The following is a 22,263-nucleotide window of genomic DNA, read 5'->3' as shown; positions in this document are numbered from 1 at the left end:
GATGCCGACGGGTAATGGATGGGAGCTAGAGTACCGAAAGGTCCTTGAATAAAAAACATCACCACTTACCCACTAAAAAAGCAGCGTCGTGGTTGGTACCCAAGAGCGATTTGGCGGAATGTATCTGCCACGGGTCTCACCAATGCCAAGGAGGCTGCTTTTTCTTTCCACCACGATTTAGATCTGCTCCTGGTTGGCGGAGTCAAAAGCTTTTACCCGCGGACCCGCACGAACCGGCACCTTTTTATCCCGCACGGAGGTCAAGATAAACTGTGCGAACTCGGTCGGGTGATTATTTCGTGCCGCGGGCCGGCCGGTATGTGGATCATAGGCTTTCCCTATGATCTAAAATAGCGCTGTCTGGCCTGTCGGACATTCGGGAGGCAGCTCGCATTCCTCTGGCGATAATCTGCGGCCGGTTTCACCGTCGGCAACTGAACTGGGAGGCGGTTTTGAAAAGCCGGTCGCCGTACCCAGCGGGATTCAGTTGGGATCCGTCGCGCGCTATCCCGCGCCCATACAGCACGCGTTTAGCCAGTCCGGTAAGGCTGTCACGCGGCCAGGACCGCAGCCGCTCGGGCACGATTCGCTGTGATACGCTCTTTAGTTCGTCCAGCGACCGCCAGGTGGCCAGCCGGCGTAAGTTCAAGGTCAGTGGGTGCCGAGGAGCTGCCTCCACGCATCAGCCTGCGTTCCGGCGGGTAGGGCGTGGGGGAGTCCTGCAGTTTCCTGCAGCCTGTTGTGATGATGATTACGGGGGGGGGGGGGGGAGGGGTCGGGCCGTTATCTCGTGGAGAGGGGGACATTATGGCTGAGCAGCGCAGGTTCTTGAGATCTCCTCACTCACGATGATTAGGGCATCGTGGACATTAGGGCTGAGCAGCGCAGGTTCTTGAGATCTCCTCACTCACGATGACAAAGCGTTATTCGTCCTGACACAACAAGAAACTTCGACTGAAGACGGGAGAACACGTGACCTTGAGCTGGGTTTCTGAGGTCTGATCAGGAAACTCATCACCAGCGCAACATCTGGTCTCTGGAGATAGCATTGTATAGAGTAGAGCGGTCATGATCTCTGAGGAGTAATTTCTTTGAACGAGTTGCAAATTTCTTTGAGCGAGTCTTTGAAGGTGGCATTGTATAGAGTAAAACGTTCATGATCTCAGGAGTAATTCCTTTTAGCGACTTGCGAATTTCTTTGAGCGAGTCTCTGGAGATGACATTGTATAGAGTAAAGCGGCCATGATCACTGAGAAGCAATCTCTTTGAGCGAGTTAGTAGGGAGGGCCCATGCAGTGAAATGGCCAAAACGTTTGGCGGCCGCAAATGCTCTAATCATGGATGAGTTATGGCAATATGGCCGACAAACTTACTTGAGATGAAATGGGAAAAACGTTGATGGTCTGTAATAAAAACACACTTTTTGGCTGTTGGCTACAAAGCATTCTGGACGGCTATGGAAAATGTCATACGTTAGACAGGGTTATTTTTATGGTGACGAACTGGGGCCCAGGAAGGCGCGCACATTTGCCATATTTTGTCACCTGAGTAGTTTGTGTGTCCTTAATCGGCCTTACTGTTCTCACTTATTTTGTATTTTGGCGTATGTTGTGAGCTTCGAAGACCGCAAACTATTTCTAGATTCATATAAAAGGGGCACGCGTTTCAGGTAACAACAGGTAGTCTACCCCTGCCGGGAATACGGCAGACCGAGGTCACGTGGAGTTCAGACAGGGCGAAGGCTGGCAAAACATGTTTTGTAGCCCATGAGATGACCGGTGACTCGTGACTGTATGCAGAAGAAGATTTGAATAGCTAAGTGGTCTGTGAATGCACTGTTCATACATCGCCGTCATTTCCTCGTGGTCCGTGGGGTCTTGCCACCGCCATGATGAGTCATGGTCCATGACAATGCCGGCGGCTGGCGGCGGTCTCAGGAACACCGCTCTTGTGGCAGGCGTTATCTCTGGGAGAAAACGGAGCCCGGGAAACTGCACACTGCGCCAAATCCGACCACATGCCCTCCTACTTTATCAGGATAAAGACAGCATCTCTTCCGATCGAATATCACTGGCCAGTGCGTCAGGTCGCCCCTCAAAGCATAACTTGGCAAACCGATCTGAGCAAGCAGCCGTCGCTGCAGTTTTGAGGCTTTAGTTAGCGCACCAATCGGAAATCCCTGCTTTGCTTGTAGTTTTTGCGTGCGACTCGGTGTTACGTTGATCGTTTGTTTGCCGCCTGGGCGTTAGTCGGACCGGTCGGCGGCGCCAAATGAGAGACATGGCGTGCTCACACGGGGGCAGGCCATTAGCAAACGAGCCCTGCATGCATGCAATACTCATCGCGCGAATTGCAGGTAATCGCCTGGCGGCGGTATCAAGTGCCGGCTGTATGCATGCCATGCACGTGAGCCGGTACTGGCCGCGGGCACGGCGAACGTCATCGCCGTGCTGCTGGGAGGTTGTGCTGTGGGCTGTACGCCAGCCGGAGCCGCTCCGAGGCGGAGCACCAGCCCGTGTCGGTGGCGCACTGTTTGGCCGCGGTCGGGCCCGGCTGTCGCAGGCGGCGCTGACGTGGCGCCGGGCTGCGGAGGTGCCACACGGGACAAACGCCGGCGGCGCGGCGACGGCGCCGACTCCTGGAAAGCATCGACACTCCGCTCGACTCCTGAACGAGTGTTGTCACTCCGCTCGACTCCTGAGCGAATGTTGCCGCCCCGTTCGACTCTTGAACGAGTGTCGCCACTCCGCTCGACTTCTGAGAAAAAATCGCCGCTCCGCTCGGTCTTCAGGAGTAGCGCGCGAAAATGGGCCGGCGGCACGCACACATTAGCCCACGTTGTGTGAATGCTTATTGTTGTATTCAAGCACCGAGCTGAGCGTTCAGGATTGCATGCCCGTGAGAACTGGCGTAAGCCAGCCTTGTCCTTTTGCAACCATATAAGAACGTGCCGACGACTCAAAAGCTCCTTTGCTCCAATAGCTCCTTTACCCCTTTGCTCAATGTTCGTGGAGATTTTGAACTCCATCGGGGTGGCGAGCGGTGTCGTACGTTGTCACGCGGACGGGGTTCTGCAAGCGTTGCCCCATGTTGTCACGATCCACACATCCTGTTTCACAGCTCGGCGGACGTGACGTGCCGCGAAAGCAGCGGTTTGCCCTTGCCAGAGACGAATGACTGTTCACATGCATGAACGCGGGAACGCATCGAACCATTCGAACTGTTTGGGGGACGCTGCTTACATATAATAAAGGGGGCAAAACGTCGAATCGTTTTGACCTCTGTGAAGATGCCGTTACTTAGTGACACCTTACATGTGCGTAGTGACACGTTGCAAGGCTGTGTAATCTGGGTTGCCTTGCACATCTACGCTGCGTTGTGTTGGCCGCAAAGTATTTTGTCGTGCTTGGGGTGTCTTGGGGTGTGGGGTGTGCTCGTCGCGCTCGTGCTCGCCTGGAGGCATCGTGACGCACGACATTGTTGATTACACCAGTGTGGCAGGCACGGCCAATCACGCCAGCTTTACCACATCGGTGCCCTGTCGCTCCACGGTCGCGTCGTGACGAGTAGTTCTCATTCTCGCCGCCAGGTGCGGCCGGAGGACGAGGAGCGCTACGAGAGTTTCTGGAAGGTGAACAAGTACGTGGCCGGCGGCTATGACGACCCTGCGGCGTTCGCGACGCTCGACAAGGCGATCGGCGCGCTGGAGACGGGCAGCGTGGCCAACCGGCTCTTCTACCTGGCGCTGCCGCCGTCCGTGTTCGCCCCCGTCACCACCAACATCAAGGCCAAGTGCATGGGCAAGAAGTGAGTCGACTCGCCGCGACAGTGGACCCCCTTCCCCCGTTGTCTTTTTCCTGCCTTCTGCGGCATGGAATCTGATGGGGGCTGTGAACCGGAGCTATAGCGAGAAATTGAACCGTTCAGAGCGACAAACGAAGTGGCAGCCGTTCTCTGACCGGGAATGCGCCCTTGTTTCGGATTGGCTAGCGGTTAACCGCTCCCCAAAGTGGCGCACGGGCGGTGCACTGAGTCAGGCATGGCTGGATCTAGTGGCCTCAGCCCATCCGGAGGCAGCGGCTTGCAGTGGCGGCTGCAGCAGATGCTTGTGGTCCCGGACGACGGGTCTGCGCGGTCGCGGGTCAGGGAAACCGTCGCGGTTGGCTGCACGCCGTGGGATTCCTGGAGCCAGCTCCAGTTCTGGAAGTCAGCTGTTCAGTGGAAGCGGGGTTCGGTCTTGGGTGTGACGATGCCACGCCGTCGCACACCTCTGTAAAGACGTTTGCTAAGAGGAGCGTCTGGGCGGCTCTGCATGGCATAACGGTCAGATTGAAAGCACATTATGACATAGCGCTCAAGCTCAGATTACGTAAAAGTTTTCGCCATTTTGTGCTGTTTTACACACATTTCGTGATTCAGAAAAAATGTCCCCTCGGGCTCGATCGCATGAATTTGACATAACCGCTTCTCTCTATGCCAATATTCTAATACGCCAGCCTGACGTTTTCCCAGACGGCCCACGGAGGAAGACAGGTCAGAAGAGAGCATTATCGCACGTTCCTATCACAAGGGTTAGGGGGTGTGATGTTCTGTACTGATCCCCCTGCACCTTTGCACGGGCTATCGCTCCGCAGCATGGTCGGCCCTCGCCAGACCCCGGCCCGGTGGCACGCGGACGGGTAGCGGCGGTTGTTACCTCTGTCCCGCCTGGTGCTGTCATGGAGCGCTCTGTTGCTAAGGGCACGTCTCTCTGTCTGTTGGGTCCGACCGGCATGGTTGTCAGCAAGAGCATCGGGCTCTCACTTTGAAGTAGTTAGTTATTTAGTACGTCTTTATTTTTTTGCCCCAGTTTTTATTCCCTCTAACGAATGCTGACGCAGATCCATCGGTCGTGGATCACGCTGACCACGTTATGCAGACAGCTTTCCATTGAATGGTGAGGCCGAAATTGCCGTGGTGCGATTCGCACGCTGGAAAAACGGCCAGATCTGCCCAACACACTCAGACCCGCCGCCAGCGGCAAGCCACACCAGCCGGGCACATTGTTTGCCGTATGATGCCGCTGGTTCCTTGGTTTCAAGCATGCTGGGAAAAGTGATCACGTCGCGACCAACTCCGCATGTTTTCCGCTGCTCTCCGCGCAGCAAGTCCCACCATGTGCGGCGGTGCTCGCTCGTCAGTGTTGTCCGGCGACTGACGGGCCGCCGCTGTCTGGCAGGGGCTGGACCCGCGTCATCGTGGAGAAGCCGTTCGGTCGGGACGCTGCCAGCTCAGCCGAGCTCTCCAACCACCTGGCCTCGCTCTTCAAGGAGGAGGAGATCTACAGGATCGACCACTACCTTGGCAAGGAGATGGTCCAGAACCTGATGACGCTCAGGTGAGGTCAGCCGTGTTGAGACGCTCGGGTTCACCGGATGGCTTTAGGCATGGCTCATGAATGCAATGTGCTGGGGGTTCGGCGATGGTCGAAAATGAAGTCCGCTGTCGTTTAACCCGCAGCGTTTGGTGCTGATAACAATTGCCACATGTTCGCCTTACGATATTTAAAAGCGGATGCATATTTTTGTCACTTAGTTGTTTTGGCTCTTTCACAAAGGGCTCCGAAACCGTTTAACAGGCCAACGTCTGTTCCAGTATTGGAGATGGTCATTGGGTGTTCAGTGGCCGTAGCTTTTCTGTGTTACGAAGCGATCAAGGCGTTCCCAAAGCGACAGCGCGCGGGTCACCCAAAGATTTTCATCTCATCGCCACCTCACCGGCAGATTCGGCAACGTCATCTTCGGACCGACCTGGAACCGGAACCACATCGCCTGCGTCAACATCAGCTTCAAGGAGGCGATCGGCACGCAGGGTCGCGGCGGCTACTTCGACGAGTTCGGCATCATCAGGTGCGCGGCTGAGGTCACCGATGGAGGCACCTTTGGGCCAGCAGCGGAGTGACGCCGGAGCCGCGGTTACTCCTCGGCGGGGAGAGATATGGCGGGCAGCCCCATTAGTGCTGGACACTGACGGCATCGATCGCTGCTGATTGGGACACTGACGGCATCGATCGCCGCTGATTGGCGTGTTTCTCGCTGTGTTGTCTGGCTGCTCCTTGCTGACTGGGTGCCGTAGTTGGAGCCGCGTTTAGGAGCCGCCTCGTACCATGCTGCCTCCTCCATTACGTATGCCGCTGTCCACGCTCCCATTCTTGGCCGGCTCTTTCCTAGATGGTCGTGCGGGATTGCCGATGCCGCGAAACGTGATTGGTGCTTTGTCAGACTCCCCCGCAGCCCCGTTCTTACCCATCTTTTCCTTTTTCACTTGTGATGAAATGTGTTTGACACCGTCTGGATATTTTCAATGGTGCGTGCGTGGCTAACGACGCTGTACCTTTCAGAGACGTGATGCAGAACCACCTGCTGCAGATTCTGTGCCTCGCCGCCATGGAAAAGCCTTGTTCCTCCACTGCTGATGACATTCGCGACGAGAAGGTGAGCGCTCCTAGGTGCACCGTCTAGGGAAGCCAAATGGCATTCGAATTATGTCGTGGTGCTGTTATGGAGCTACTGTTAACACATTATGGCACCGTTATGAGGCTAACTCCTTTTGATTAGTTGTTGGCTGAATAAATTCTAAATGTTTCACGTTACGTTGAAAACAATCCTCGATATCCACGTTACGTTTCACGTTGAAAACAATCCTTGAGTGTCCCATTCAAGGTTGTTGGCGTCACTACCCCTTATCTCGGACCGTGGCAAGCGTCACGTATCCCCGAGGCCTCTGTCCCGAGCCGCACCAGCCGCCCTCCTGACGCCGGCCACCACTGCGCAGGTTAAGGTGCTGAAGTGCACGCGGGAGCTGGAGCTGAAGGACGTGGTTCTAGGACAGTACGTCGGCGACCCGGACGGCGAGGGCGAGGCCAAGATGGGCTACTTGGACGACCCCACCGTGCCGAAGGTGACGCCCGAGCCGCGGCGCCGTCCCGGCGGCAGCCAGTCGTGGCGCTGCCGGCAGTATTAGGGAAGGGTGTGGATGATTGCTACGTTATGCATCGACACAGTTCGCACCACTTGGTTGGCGCTGGCTCTGCGTTGTTCGCCGTCCGTGCGAGCGTTGATGAGGACGTGAGTGATCTTTGTGCGGGTTTGTGCAGGCAGGTTAGGATGTACTTCGTGCTTCTGTTGATTTTGGCTGTGATCGTCCGGGACGCTCTTTTTTAGCCCAAAACAACGACAGTCACTGCTTTAGGTAGATCGCGTATACAAAATTTACCGCCGCTTATCACCAGCGCTATTTCGGGTACGTCGTTTGCACCGGCTCGGCTTGGGGCTAGCGAATCGATGCTTCGTAACTACTGGCACCAGCTACCAAGGCACCCTCATCTCGAATGTTTCACACTCAACTGACCTGTGACGGTGTTGTGGCGTCAGGTGAGCGCGCATGCGCATGTCCACATTGAGGACGTGACCGTTCGTACCGTTCGTTAGCCTCTGACTGTCTGGTGACCTTTGACAGTCAGATGACCTCTGACCTTCGCTTATCCCTGACCGTCTGATGAACTCTGACTGTCCACTGACCCCTGACGATCTGATGACCTCTGACCTCCGCTGACCGTGACCGTCCACTGGTTCTGACCGCCGGGTAACCCCTGACCGTCCGCTTACCCCTGACCGTCTGGTGACCTATACCCTTCTCTGACCATTGCTGTCTGCTGACCCCTGACCGTCTGCCGACCGCCGACCGTCTGGTAACCCCTGACCTCCGCTGACCCTTGACAGTCTGATGACCTTTGACCTCCTGTGACCCTTACCTTCTGGTAATCCCTGACTGTCCGCTGATCTCTGACCTCTGATGGCCTCGGACCTCCGCTGACCACGGCTGTCTGCTGACCTCTGACCGTCCGCTAATCTCTGCCCGTCTGCTGACCTCTGCCATGTGTCGGCAGGGCTCTGTGACGCCGACTTACGCGTCCGCGGCGCTGTTCATCGACAACGAGAGGTGGGAGGGCGTGCCGTTCATCGTCCGCTGCGGCAAAGGTACGGCCTGCCCCGCTCGGCTGGTGGGGGCGCCCTGCCAACTCAAGTACCGTAGGAGTGGCCCAGTCACGAGCGTACCTGGCAGCCGAGTTCAGGCGGGAGATGGATGTTATTCATGGCATTCAGTTAATAAGTACAGATGTTTTTAACTAGTCGGTAAAACTGTCAGAACTTGTAATTTCAGTGGGATTAAGAATACTAGCATTGCTTACAGAATACACCAGGCGTTCAAACGTTGAGCCAGCCAGTCGAAAACCGTTTTAACTTTTGTTTTCTAAAAAGATGCAGAACTGCAAAGATGTTGCCAATTTTACGCTTGTGACCTAAGCTAATTGCGCATGCGTCGAAACAATAATTAAAACGAACAGTGAATATTACATAAACGTCGCGTTATTTAATGATTGTGACACTGCTCATTACGAGTGTGCAGTTTTATGAGCTGCTCATTTTCTGTCACGTTAAGTCCGCAGCGGTCACACGACCGGCGTGACGTTGTGGCGTCTGCGGTCACCACGTGACGTCACTGTCTGACCGCGCGCGGCACCGGCAGCGCTGAACGAGCGGAAGGCGGAGGTGCGGATCCAGTTCCGGGATGTGGCGGGCGACATCTTCCGCGGGCAGTGCCTCCGCAACGAGCTGGTGATCCGCGTGCAGCCCGGCGAGGCTGTCTACATCAAGATGATGACCAAGAAGCCGGGCATGACGTTCGACATGGAGGAAACGGAGCTTGATCTCACCTACGGCGCCCGCTACAAGGTGAGCAGGGCGAGGTCCCGGCACAGACGACACGGCGATCCTGCTCGTGTTGGAGGCCCGCGGATGGTGCCGCGGGAGTCATGACCGCAGAGGCATGAGGCGTATGTACCACGGGTGCCAGGTTCGCAGAGATGTAGCGTTGGCTTTAAAAGCCTGACACCGGTACTCATACCGGCCTCCATCTCAGACGCAGTAGGTAGCAGCCGGGAGACGGCAGAGCCGGGCCGGGATCGGTTTCGAATGCCTGCGGTGCAGATCAAACGTCCTAGCACAACGAATGCCGATAAACCCACTGGCGCATTGCTCCAGTGCACCGGTCACTGACTCGTGGCCTGCCGTTAATCCCGCCCCTGGAAGGAGGTATTACGTTTGCACAGACCCGTGCCACGTGGGTGTTTGTGCGATGTGTTCGATCCAGTTGATGTCGAGTTGATGTGCTCGGTTCTTCCTGTTGTGTTTGATTCTACTACCAAACACCCCATATCTTACTCGACACACCCCGTGTCTTGTAGGCAATGCCGTCTGTATCCCTTGATAATCTCCCCCACCTGTTTGCCAATCTGTGATGCCGCGGCGCAGGTATTGACCGGCGCTGTCTGTTCCACAGAACCTGAAGCTGCCGGACGCGTACGAGCGTCTGATCCTGGACGTATTCTGCGGCTCTCAGATGCACTTCGTCCGCTCGGACGAGCTGGCCGAGGCCTGGCGCATCTTCACCCCGCTGTTGCACACCATTGAGCGGGAAAAGCCCAAACCCGTCCCGTACAAGTGAGTAAGAACACCTTCAGACAACCTGTCGCGCGCCGCTGTTTGGCTCGAGTCCAGAGGCGCCCAGCGCACAGACTTTGCTCAGTGTCCTAACGACATACTGTTGGTCACGTTTTGGCAATTGACGAACCCTTGACGAATATATCAAGAGGAGATTCCGGAATGGTTCGATTCAGGAGAGGCTACGTAGGTTATAAATATTTATTGCAGCAAGCTTGTGCCCTGGAATGTAATTGCCGGCCCTAAAGCTGCCAGTGCGTGTCAGGATTACCGCCTCGGCACCTCGTCTGGTATCCAGCTCGTGCGTCTCCCCGAGGGGCCACGCCCGTCCGCGCTGACCGACTGGCCGTCCGCGCTGACCGACCGGCCGCCCGCGCTGACCGACCGGCCCCCCGCACTGACCGACCGGCCGTCCGCGCTGACCGACCGGCCCCCCGCGCTGACCGACCGGCCGCCCGCGCTGACCGACCGGCCGCTCGTGCTGACCGACCGGCCGTCCGTTTCAGATTCGGCTCCCGGGGACCGAAGGAGGGCGACGAGCTCAGCCAGCGCATGGGCTTCAAGTACACGGGCACCTACCAGTGGCAGGGCAGCAAAGCCTCGATCTGAGCGGCGCCGGCCGGGGGGACGCACGTGTGCGGACGCGGCGGCCATGTGATACAGGAATGAGCAGAGCGCGTGGTGGCGTGCGGTGCCGTTGTTTTATGTGCGGCTGGCTTGTTGGTTGGCTTGGGTTCGGAGCTGGAGACGAAGCACGATCGCGGACGGTTAGGGTGCCAGACATTCCAGGCTGATGGTGACACCGTCGTCATGTTCTCTCTGTTGCGGTAGACTAGTGGAGGTCAGTTATGTGAGGCGCTTTGCGCGTGGAAAGCTCCCAATGTTCGGTTCTGTGGTTTGTCTAGCTTTTGGTAGCTTCTGGACGGTTTCCTCCCATTGCTGCCGCGTTTCTGAGGATCTGCGCGTAGAGAAGCCTTCCGGCTGTGTTGTCTGTACCACACCGCTCTCTGGTACTTGCTCCCGATCTGATAGTGACAGAGGGAGTTTTCAAGCGTCAAAAATGCCCCCATCGCCCCCTAACACCATAGGGATAATAGGGATAGTCCTAGAGATTTTCTGCGTTTACATCCCAAGGCTGCCGACTTCCGTCATCTAGTGCGAGCTACAACAGACCGGAGCGGGAGTTGCAGGGTGTCCTCAAGGCATGGAATGGAACGGAGGAAAACACTGGCGCCTCTGGTGGTCGAAACTCCGAACCAAGACCCGCGACTTCTCCTGTGGTCTGCTCGTGAGCGCCAGACGCTGCGCTCACAGACAGCCCCGCCGATGTGCCGTCTGCGGTTGTCGCTATTGCGTGCCCGGAACAGGAACCCAGACTGCGTTCTAAGCGCGCTGAGCCGTATTCCACTCACGAGGATCAGGTTTGTGTTGACGACAGGGTACTGACCTGCCGTGATTCCGAACAATATTGTTTATTGCGAAAGCGTACTGGTGCGAATATATATCTGGATAAAGTCGATCGTGTGTGACGATGAAGCAAGCTTCCTCTGTAAACTGAAACGTCCAATGTTCCCGCAGCGTGGAGCATCCGCTTGCTCCATAAAATTGCGCCGCGCGGCCTGGGCCCAGTTCTTTATCGCCCTCGACGGAAGCTCCGCCCACTGAGGTGACACCATGTGGCGTCACAGATAAGCGCACTTGACGAACGCCTTAATTTCGAACGAAGGCACGAGTAAAAACAGCTGATTTAATTTAATTAATTAAATTAAAAGATAATGGTGACTTAAAGCGCGCAGGGTTGATGCACCTAAATATTGTCCGAATGACCAGCTTCTGGCAAGTTTTGTGGCTGAAGACATCCTGGCCGATCACACTCCACATGCGATCGAAACCCGCTTGTTTGCCGGACACAAGAGACAGTCGACAGCACATCGATAGCTGCTAGGCGTTACTAAGTCAACAGACAGCTTACTTGCAAACAAACGCGATTACTTCGCATCTCGGCCCAGTAGCAAACAATGGGTTTGGACCATAACGTCATAGGTTGGAAATGGGCCTACCCCGAAACAGGGGATAGGTTTTTACTTGCCAGTGAAGAACAGGCCCCTCAAGCCAAATTTCCGGAAATTATGGTACGAAGTTTTGAAGAGGCAAATCACGAAGATATTCACTACAGCACAGCAACGTGGGGACAGATGACAACCTGCTGGTAAACCAACCATAGCGCGATGCCAAACGCGCGGAGGGTTGTAATGCATTATATTCGGAAACAATTCGGGGCATAAGCGATGCGCATATGTCAGGCATGCGACGCGCTGGTCAAACTCTCGGGATACAAAACAACGACAAACATAGCCATGGCCATCTGGCGGTCGTGATCGGCGATCGATCTGCAAGCCAAAACAGTCACTGTTGCCCCACAGGCCTGCACGCCGGCGTCGTCATCATCCTACAACGGATGAATGTCGCCGCGCCAACTTGAAGCAAACGCTGACCAGCCGCTGAGTCTGCTTAGGCACCTCAGCCACACAATGGCCGCTCTCCGTGCTCTAGCGAAAGTCTTCGAGAAGCACGGCGTCTGCCTGCGGCGCGGTAGTCAGCTGGCGAGAGAAGCGCGCAGCACGACTAGAGCAATGTGAGGGTCCACCACTGCAGCCGCGCGCCTCCCCGTGCAGCACGCCGCCACCGACGCAACGGCTCGTGAGCTCGTCCGTGACACCTCGCGCTTTACTGCCATTTACCGGCAGTCTCGGAAGCTGAAGTCCGCGGCGGCGACAGCGTCACCACGAGCAGCAGCAGGGCGACGAGCAACGCCGCGGACGGGGCGAGGATGGCGCAGGCGGAGCGCGCGGATGGGTCCGGCGGCAGTCCGAACCACACCCGGACGGAATTCTCCGCGGCCAAGACGTCTGCTGAGTCCGTTGCCGACTGGCTGCAAAACAAACACCGAACGGACCTTCAGCTGGCTGGTTGAGGAGATCCTGATCAGGACCGAGGGTAAAATATGATATGTAAAAAAAGAAAACACGAGGAAACGGGACAGCTACAAACATCATTATCGACGCTTTAGACTATACCTCTTGGAGGCATCGTCGATCCTGACCCAGAGGTCGCTGAAGTTCTCGAGGTACGACTTCTTGCCGGCGGGCGCGGACGGCCGCGTGGACTGGAAGGTGGCGCCGTCGACGGTGGGCGAGGTGGCGCCACTGGGCCCCGAGCTCACGCTCTGCTGACCGAACTTGTCAGCCGGCGGGAAGCCGCTGAAGTCCAACTCCTGGTCGTCTGGCTTCTTCCGACGATTGAACCTGGCAAAAGCGCCGCGTCAACAACGACAGAGTTCGTCATTCTGAACGCCGCGTGACACTAATTTGTGACGCTTCATGCCACTTCGTGCACAGTGTGATAACTGGGCCGGTTCACTCCACTGACAGTTGGGAACCGGGTCACGATGTGTCAATGGTCTCTATCACGCGCAAAGCTTACCGTGGCTGGTCTGGGTTGTGAATGCAAACCATATCGGGTCCATGGTGGTGGGGTCTCGTCGCGCATCTTGCAGCAATGTTGTAAGCAAACCAGTTCTTTTAAAAGGGGAACAAGAGAGCAGTATTGTCCCGACCATCGGCCAAGTCGTCTCACCTCCGTATGCGTTCCCTGGGACCGACTTTCGTCACTTTGTAGCCTGCCTGTCTGAGCACCTCCAGAACGGTGAAGTTCCCCAGGAAATGTCCTGGAAGCAGGCAAAGACAGCACGTTGGTTCGACGTCGGCACGTCACCGAAACATCGCAATGGCAGATTCATCTACCACGGATGTGGGGCGTGCCTAATCCCGGATACAGGGAGATGTTACGGCCCCTGAGGTCAGACGTGACCTCTTAGCGCCAACGCCTCTTAGCGTTGATGGGTTGACCTCCCAGGTCGACGGTGATGCCCCTCCCTCCTTCCGAGCCAACTGGGCGGTAGCTTGCCCTCCCTGGCGTCCTATCCTGGCGATAACCCTACACACTTATAGCGTTCCCGGCTTCACAGATATTATAAACCCAGCTTACCGCCCAAAACGTAACCGGTGCCACATATTTCGTTAATAGATGGAGGGGATGGGGGGGCGGCCTCTTGCAACAAAGGCCCTCTGAGGACCAGCTCTTACGGGCGACAGCACCACCGCCAGCTCGTTCCCAGTCTCCACAAGCTACCAAGGTGGGACCCGCCACAGCGCTGGTGGGTGGCTCAGTCACAGGCGAGCCGGGCCCGCCGCGACCACTGCGGCCACGCGTGGGAGGCTGCGGTGGCCTGGCCGACCATCCGGCCGCCGCGGCACCGCGCAGGACGCGCGCGCGCACGCACACAGACGCACACACACACACGTGGCACGCGAGAACGGTCTCCCGTGTCCCGGGGCCCACCAGCCTCATGTGTGGGCATGTCGAGCTGCTCGTGCGGTTCAGAAATCCGGTTTAATGACGTCGGTAGCTAAGAAGCACAGCCTTGCACCGGGTGGTGCCGGACGGAGGCACACGATGGCGGTTTTGACGAAAGTATCGCACGAATGAGTTAAGCGTTGCTGTCCTGTACCACCCAACCCCCATCACATTGAGTTAGCGTGCCTCATGTGCAGCTTCGCTGCAGTCCTGACGAGTGAAGGCTGCACGCATTTCACCTTTATCTCCCTTGACCGCGACGCATCAGCAGTGCAAACAGGCCTTTTGACGTCCCAGAGAGATGCTCGGCGGAGCGCCCAGCCGGTGAGCAGAGCGCCGGCCTCGTGATGTAAGAGTTGCATCATGGACTCCCGGCGTGACCGCCCCACCGCAGATGCACAGCAAAATAAAGACTGTTGAAACAAATTTGTCGTGACGGTATTACATGATTGCATGAAGTAAAACTACTAATATTCAAGCCATTTATAACTAGTGATTGTTCGCGCAGGTATTTCAATGGCCCTTGAGTTCGGGTAAGCGCTCTGACGCTGAGACTAGTGCTCATTCGCATACTACTGTACAATGGCCGTGGCCAAATTGCAACGAGCGCGCCATTTACGACTGTTCATGGTGAGAACAAGTGCATATGGTATTAAAATAATAACTGACATCGAAATTAAAATTGGAGCATGATTAAGTGCAACATTCAACTTAAAGCCCGTCATCAGTGCCCTTTTGAAAGGAAAATCCATTCTAAGAAATATATCATCATTGCTTGCTTCTGCCTACATCAGACCCCAACGACACAACAAGCACCCGTTCATTCGCGCTGCCCCATGGAGCGACCGCCGACTTAATGGCTTCATCAGACCTGATCCATTATCTTGCAGCCGGGCCCTGCACGCAAAAACCGGCGGAAAACGGGCGGAGAACGGGCAGAGAACCGGCGGAGAACGGGCGGAGAACGGGCAGAGAACGCGCGGAGAACGAGCGGAGAACGGGCGGAGAACACGCGGAGAACAGGTGGAGAACTGGCGGAGAACGGGTGGAGAACGGGCAGAGAACGCGCGGAGAACGAGCGGAGAACGGGCGGAGAACACGCGGAGGACGGGTGGAGAACGGGCAGAGAACGCGCGGAGAACGAGCGGAGAACGGGCGGAGAACATGCGGAGAACGGGTGGAGAACAGGCAGAGAACGCGCGGAGAACGAGCGGAGAACAGGCGGAGAACACACGGAGAACGGGTGGAGAACAGGCAGAGAACGCGCGGAGAACGAGCGGAGAACAGGCGGAGAACACACGGAGAACGGACGCCCCTCGCACCCGTCACGTCAAGCGCCACTGAGTGCCGCCGTCACACAGGCCGCGGCTGCCGCACTCCGGAGGGACACTCGAGTCAGAGCTGGGTCGCCAGCGCGACAGTGGAAACGTCAAGCAGGCAAGCACGGTGACTCAGCCACGGAGACATGTGGCGCAGGATCCCAATGGCTACGCTGGAAGTGGTCAAGACACGTTTTACGTAAATGTAATTCCTTATTCACGGCGGCCACGATAACTTTTGAAGGGCCGATTCGAGTTGTTTGTTTTGAGATGCTATGGATATTGCATTGGACGCCGCTTCTACGCATCGTAAGTGCCGGATTACAGAGGCGTGGCCCAATGCTTCGCACACTGCTTCATAATCATATTCGTTCTGTCCTGCTTCTCAGCGGCCATGCACGCTCTTTTTGATGCATTACACTGTGACTGCGAGATGGGCGGACAAAAGCCGACCGTGACAAAGGAGCCATCTCACTACAACGCCCTCAGGGCGCGACGCTGCGCGAGGCGTCCACCCAAGCCGTGGCACATCGCATCGATCATCCCGGACGTCCCGAGCACCACGGTTTCGGGGATATTCACCGCAGCGGACGGGCGGAGGTGGCATCTTCGCTCGGCAACCTGCCTTCCCACGGGGACGCCAAGCGATGCTACTACAGAAACAGACACAAGTGAAGGTTGCTTTCAATTCTAGCACATCACAGTGGTAATTATTAAGCCATTAGGAACACACGATCCGGCAATTACCCCGCAAGAAATGACCAACGGAACTTATATCCCGAGGCAGGTCCGGGAAGAAGAGCCCTCCCACGAACGGCAAACGGGTCGGTGATGAGCGAACTGGGCTCTCACATGGCTGTGTAACTTACAATGAGCTTTGACGGGCACTAGCTGCAGCGTGCGGAAACCATTCATTTTAGCTTCGGGAACAAACTAATGGGACGCCGTGCCATCTACAGCCTGCACAACGTCTCCTAATGCGGTCGTGACTCCTGGCCGTCATTCCCGGAACGATATGATGAACGGTCAGCAAGTCAGAATGAGGAGACACGGATGTGTAATAGTCTGCCTGTTGTGCGGGCGCGGAGTCCAACGCAACACAGATTCGAGCATAACTTTCGCTCCAAAATCACTGATTTCAACATGCCAAAGTCAGAGACTCTGGACGTCTTTCAGTGCAACAAACGTCAAAGATGTCAAAAGCTTAATGGCCCAGGCAGCGACCATCACGCCACACGACAGCTGCGTTGTGTTGTAGCATTTCACAGCGAAGAATACACCTTGCAAGAATTCATGCGAAATTATGTCAGGGAAGCCGCCCGTCCACCACTATGGGTTCCACAACATTATAGCTACAACGACATCCCTACCGACAGAAGTTATACGACATTACTTTTACTGCCAATGCTTACACACGACATTAGAGCTACGCGAAAAAATGCCGCAAAAATGTACACTCGTATTACCTCTACCATAGACATATGCAGTCATTACTTATACATGGCTTTATTTCTACTACATATATTTTTACGCGGCATAAGTGCTACACGACAAAGCTTATAGCTCATAAACAGTCCTCACCTCTACTGCGAAAACTTACACAACCATTGCTTAAACACGGCATTGGTTCTACCGCAGGAGACTTTAAACGCGACATTAGTGTTGCAGCAGCGACTTTGGTCAAGTCTTTGCTGTAGAAGTAATGGCTGGTAATTTTTCAGCATGAGTGTTGTTGTATAGTACTCACGCCGTGCAAGCATTTTTGTAACAGAATTAATGTGTATAAATGTCGTGTATATTAATGTTGTGTAAGTCTTTGCTGTGTAAGTAATGACGAGTCCAAGTTTTTGCAGACAACTGTGTAGTGTAGTTTGTGTAGCATTCATATCATGTATGAGTTTTTGCAGCAGAAGCAACGTCGCACATAAGAACTGCATAAGTTTTTGCGGTAGATGTAATGACATGTATAAGCTTTTGAAGCCTACATTTCGTCGTATAGCACTCATGCCGTACATAAGTTTCAGCACTAGGTGTAATGGCGCGCATAGCTGAAAGCGAACTACTCTTGTCGGCAGGAATTTTCGGCGTAGCACTTACGTCGTGGCACCCACCACCATGCGCATATTGACGCATATTGTGATGCCCATGCGTTCTCCTGCACGCGCGCTGGACACCATTCCTCAGTCTCGCACCGCGAGTGCAGCAACCGGCACGGTACAACGGCCAGATATACGGGCCGATCGGCCTCGGGATTAGTCACGTTGGAAGCCCCGCAGGCAGGCAGCAGTTAAATAACCGCCAGCCAATAAACAGGACCGACGGCAGGTGCCGATCAAACGAGCCGACTCTCGCGGGGGCGCCGCCGGCTGAGCGAGGTCGACTTGGGGTCAAGGGTGAGGTAAAATCATCGGCACTGCAGTGCGCATGCTCCAACGATGGGAAGCCACCGATGAGAGTCCTTAGCGAGGCAAGCTTGGAGGTTCGTGGAATGAACTATTTCGAGCGCCAGACTCGGGAAGGATCGGCCTGAGCTGCCATACTCTAAATGCACACTCAGCATATGGGCAATACTGTGGACAGCCAATAAACGGGCTGTCACCTGCCACCGTCGCCAAGTGATCATGGGAGCGTGCCGCCGGATCTGAGCTCTCCTAGCAGAACGTCAAACGGTTGTGGGCGGCGGCTCACAGAGTACTCCGCGGCTCTCATCTGGCCAGCCGTCTGGGAACCGTCATCCACGTACTTGCAGTTCACAAACGGTTCGTCTTATTCCCACATCCAGTGACGTATAGCATGGCGCCGACTGCATCGAACACGACAAACAAGATTCCTTGCGATCATTCGAAATACAGAAGCTTAGATTCAACACTGAGTCACGGACTTTCGTTTGAGCTCCCCACTGATAATAATCCTCGAAAGAATGGGCCATACTGCCACACCGCATCGCAATTCCGCAGCATCGCACATTAAATATGACGAAATTATCATGTAGTCGAAGTAAGCAGCTCTATTACAGGGTACAGAAGCCGCAGATTTAAGCGCACATAAAACCAGGTGAATTGTTGCACCATATTATGTTATTTCTTCAAAAATAAGCTAGACGAATGACGCTTGACTTGTGGTAGATTAGTGAGCGCAGGATGTGACAAATAAATACTGTGAATATGTGACAAAGATGAAAATATTTGTGAATAAAAAATATTGTGAATATGTGAAAAATATATAAATATGTGACAAATATTGCCCGTCGCGGGCAATACAAAGCATACGTCCGTTGGACTCGAAGGCGCAGTAAGGACAGCGAACAAAGCCTACATCTGCGGCCGCGCAGACGGCGACAGCGCCGCACGGTGCAACAGCACACCTGGTGCACACTGGTGCGCGCAGGCGCACACTGTCGCACCTGCACTGATGCACACCCGCTGCACCTCCTGAGCACGCCCGACTCCCTGGGGCTGATGGTCACTTAGCTAACGCCCACGCCTGTCCGAAAAAAGCCCGGCCAAAGCCTGCCGTGCGGAGGCAGCCGTGCCATTCACTCTTCAATATAAGCGAGTAAGGTCTTATATTCATGCCCATCGCCATCGTGAGTGAAATGCGATGCATTATATCCCAATAATCGTTTGACAGTTGGCACATTCGCTTCACCACTCGAAGGTATGTTGCCTTCAGCATACGAACCCGCACTGCCGGCCAGTGTAGCCGGCATGCTTCAGGAGTTGAAGGTAAGTTACTTTCAGCATGCGAACCCGCAATGTCGATCAGTATAGCCGGCATGCTTCAGAAGGCAGACATCCGCACGGAAGTGCATAGCGCAGCCTGGCGCGCAGACAGCAGGGTCACTCATGGTACGCCAATCAAACGGTCCCATCGGGCACCATCGCTTGCGCCGCGGTCGGTTCGCTATCAAACCCAGCGTCAGCCCGGCTGCATCGGTGATTGGACTGGCGCGCACCGGCCGCTGCGCCGGACGGGTCCGCGTCACTCGCTGACCACCGGCGGCGCTGCTGCAGTCTCGGCCCGCTTCCGGCGCTCATCACGGCCAGACAATGGCGGCGTGGCGTCAGCGTCTCCGGCGCGCGCCGGTACGTGCTGACGGCCGGCGCGGCGACCGTGGCTGTAGTCTCGCCCGGTATGCCGCGGCGGGCGCGTGCACGGCACGTGACCCGCTGCAGACAAGAGGTCGTGTCCGTGACTGAGCGGAGTGGGCGGGGCAGGCTGCCGTCCGCCCGTGTCGACGGTATGTTACCGAGCCGGTGGACTATGCTTTGTTGGCGGGAGGCTCGTGCCGTCCAGCCTCATGCGGTAGTGGTGTCAGGCTGCCTAAGAGCGGCAGAAGCAGGCGCTGACGCACGGTGTCCCGCCAACTCAAACCGTGCCGCACACACACACACACACACGCACGCTCGCTCGCACGCACACACGCGCGCGTGCGCACGCACCCATACCTGTAGATGATGACTGCCATGACGGTGGAGATTCCTGGGAAACGCTGGCCTTGCTGGTCCGTCGAAGCAAACGTGTTTCGACCACGAAAAAAAACCGAGTTGCGCCCCTTGCACTGGCCGTTCGTGTGGGCATCGCACCACGTCTCACGCCGCCTCCACCACCACGGCTGCCAATAACGGCGGCCAGCGGAATGATCCATGCAGACTCGATGACAATCGCAGTGATAATCAGTACGTGTCCAGTGATGACCTTTTGATGGTGATGATCGGCGAGGGACATACGCGGGCCTTTTCATAATAGTAATCAGCGTGCACTCGTGCAAACGTGATCATGATGACTGGATATCACGTTTCGCTAAAGTGCCGGACCTGGGAGCACGGGATGGATAGCCGAGCGGTAGTGGACACGGCGTTCTTTTTGTGCTCCGTTCCAGGTAGTTCTGTGAGCATGGCCAGTGCTCCATGCAATAGCATTGTTTTTTCGTTTAGATTTATCACGTGACCTAGAACAATTGTGTGCTGCTCAAGTCTGCGGGCCCAGGTGGGTACTCCAACCCCTCCCACTTTCTCATACTGGGAAAGATCACTCAAGTACAGTCCGTTTAATGCTCCTGCACTCCTGGGCCGCACGAGTGAAGCGCCCGGTCTCACCCACAACCAGACTGATGTCAGACCAGCCTCCGCTGCAGCGGCACGACCAAGCCTGGAGCCAGACTTTGACATCGAAGCAATATCTTCCCGGGACGTAGCTTCGCAAAAATAGGTTAGGAGATGGAGGGCTAAGCAGAGAAGAATTATACATCCCACCCCCTCCCCTAAAAGCCAATAAACGAGTTTTTCCCCATTTGGCCCACTTTCTTCTAAAACTTGGGATGCGGAGGGGCTGGAGCACAAGTTCGTCGGGGGGGGGGGGGGGGGGGGGGGGGGGGGCTGGAGCCCAAGTTCGGAGGGGATCCGAAGCCTCCCCCCACCCTGAATAGAAAACTGCACCCTGGAACAAGGTAGCCCAGAGCTGGAACTGACCGTGCACCGGGCCAAACACGGTCACCAACAGACACATCACAGCAGCCCCTGTAATCGGTGCTCATTACAGACGCGTCCATAGTGAATACGCCCACGTAGCGGTTTGTCCGTAACGGCCTCTGATTGGACACCACCTGTCCGACGTGTCTGGATGATTATCACCCGGCATGACCCGATTTTCGCTCCCCATTCGGTTCGAGCTGGACATTCACTTGTGCGTCCAGGGAACTTTCTGCGTCCAGGCCACTTTCTGTGTCCTATTTCCGCCGTGGTATCACGCCGCCGTGGTGTCGTAAAGTGTCGTGTTCAGCTGTATGGTGTACATGTCACTGAAGTGCCCAATTATAGCACAATCAACCATGCTTTTCCTCGCTTAAATGTCGCATTCCTAGCGATCAAGGAGTAGTGTTTAGACGTTCAGTGTACCACTCTATGCTCATTAAATCAAGACATTCCAAATTAAGCAGTATATGAGCCCAGACTTTACTGCTTGCGTGCCAGGTCAGCAATCACAACATTACCAGGACTAGCCACTTAAACGAAGCCAGTCCTGTTCATAACACGAGGCGACTCAGCATGGTACAGTTACAAGAAAAGGCACCTGGAGCGAAGTTGGTCGTTGTGAAGTACGCGTGATGAATGAGACCGGCGACCTCTGTCAGACCTCCATGTGAGAAATGACATGCATCGCAGCGCATGGGTGTGCTGCGCAGCATTACACTTGATTAAGACCATTCAGGTCATGGTATTCCTCCCGTAACACTACGCATTTGCATGGTTAATAGGTGCCGGGTGTCGCGGCCTTTGGCTCAGGGCCAACACGCCAGAAGTCTGCCGGACAATGCTTTGCATTATGAACGGTCAGTGACGGCGCGATATGTTGCAGAAGCGCTCATCGCTGAGATTTACAACCATAGGCCCAGATTGTAAAGTCTCTACAAAGGGGACAAAAACGAGGATGGCCAGCGCTCTATGCCAGGCAGCCGTGAATTCCGGACGCGGCGGGTCCGCGTCAGGCAGCCATTACGCTCGCGACCCAGGCTGGTCCGGCCAGTCATCACGCTCAAAACCCAGGCCGGTCCGATCGGCCGTTACGCTCAAAACCCAGGCCGGTCCGATCAGCCATTACGATCAAAACCCAGGCCGGTCCGATCAGCCATTACGCTCGGGACCCAGGTGGGTCCGATCAGCCATTACGCTCAGGACCCAGGCTGGTCCAATCAGCCATTACGCTCAAAACCCAGGCCGGTCCGACCAGTCATCACGCTCAAAACCCAGGCTGGTCCGATCAGCCGTTACGCTCAAAACCCAGGCCGGTCCGATCAGCCATTACGATCAAAACTCAGACCGGTCCGATCAGCCATTACGCTCGCGACCCAGGCCGGTCCGACCAGCCGTTGCGCTTGGGACCCAGGCCGGTCCGACCAGCCATTACGCTCGGGACCCAGGCTGGCTTGACCTGCAAAACTGATCAGTGGTTGGATATTATGTTAAGTGAAAGCTGTATGTCCACGT

At 55.8% G+C, this 22,263-nt stretch overlaps 2 protein-coding genes across 5 annotated transcripts in view; one reads left to right on the top strand and one right to left on the bottom strand.

The window, feature by feature from the left end:
* LOC119091243 (glucose-6-phosphate 1-dehydrogenase) overlaps nt 1–11,059 on the top strand; it is a 56,078-nt gene extending 45,019 nt beyond the window's left edge. For all 4 annotated transcript variants that reach the window (XM_037213909.1, XM_037213910.1, XM_037213906.1 and 1 more), the window contains 9 exons: nt 3,590–3,807; nt 5,219–5,377; nt 5,763–5,888; nt 6,380–6,473; nt 6,814–6,939; nt 7,928–8,018; nt 8,569–8,774; nt 9,382–9,542; nt 10,049–11,059. In XM_037213909.1, coding sequence (XP_037069804.1) covers nt 3,590–3,807; nt 5,219–5,377; nt 5,763–5,888; nt 6,380–6,473; nt 6,814–6,939; nt 7,928–8,018; nt 8,569–8,774; nt 9,382–9,542; nt 10,049–10,151 — 1,284 coding nt within the window. In that variant the 3' untranslated portion in view covers nt 10,152–11,059. The remainder of the gene's footprint in view (nt 1–3,589; nt 3,808–5,218; nt 5,378–5,762; nt 5,889–6,379; nt 6,474–6,813; nt 6,940–7,927; nt 8,019–8,568; nt 8,775–9,381; nt 9,543–10,048) is intronic.
* Nucleotides 11,060–11,756: 697 nt separating this feature from the next.
* The window catches only part of LOC119091868 (metalloprotease TIKI1), a 47,380-nt gene continuing 36,873 nt past the window's right edge, over nt 11,757–22,263 (bottom strand). Inside the window, exons 6-8 of the mRNA XM_037214771.1 lie at nt 13,179–13,269; nt 12,620–12,847; nt 11,757–12,474 (exon numbers count right to left, since the gene is read on the bottom strand). Of these exons, the coding sequence (XP_037070666.1) occupies nt 12,270–12,474; nt 12,620–12,847; nt 13,179–13,269 (524 nt within the window). The 3' untranslated portion in view covers nt 11,757–12,269. The remainder of the gene's footprint in view (nt 12,475–12,619; nt 12,848–13,178; nt 13,270–22,263) is intronic.

This window comes from Pollicipes pollicipes, unplaced genomic scaffold (assembly GCF_011947565.3).
Source record: "Pollicipes pollicipes isolate AB1234 unplaced genomic scaffold, Ppol_2.1 Scaffold_3447;HRSCAF=4054_pilon_pilon_pilon, whole genome shotgun sequence".
In the NCBI taxonomy this organism is placed as follows: Eukaryota; Metazoa; Arthropoda; class Thecostraca; order Pollicipedomorpha; family Pollicipedidae; genus Pollicipes; species Pollicipes pollicipes.
Note: the sequence above shows the minus strand (reverse complement) of the source record. Positions and strands in the feature narration are given on the sequence as shown.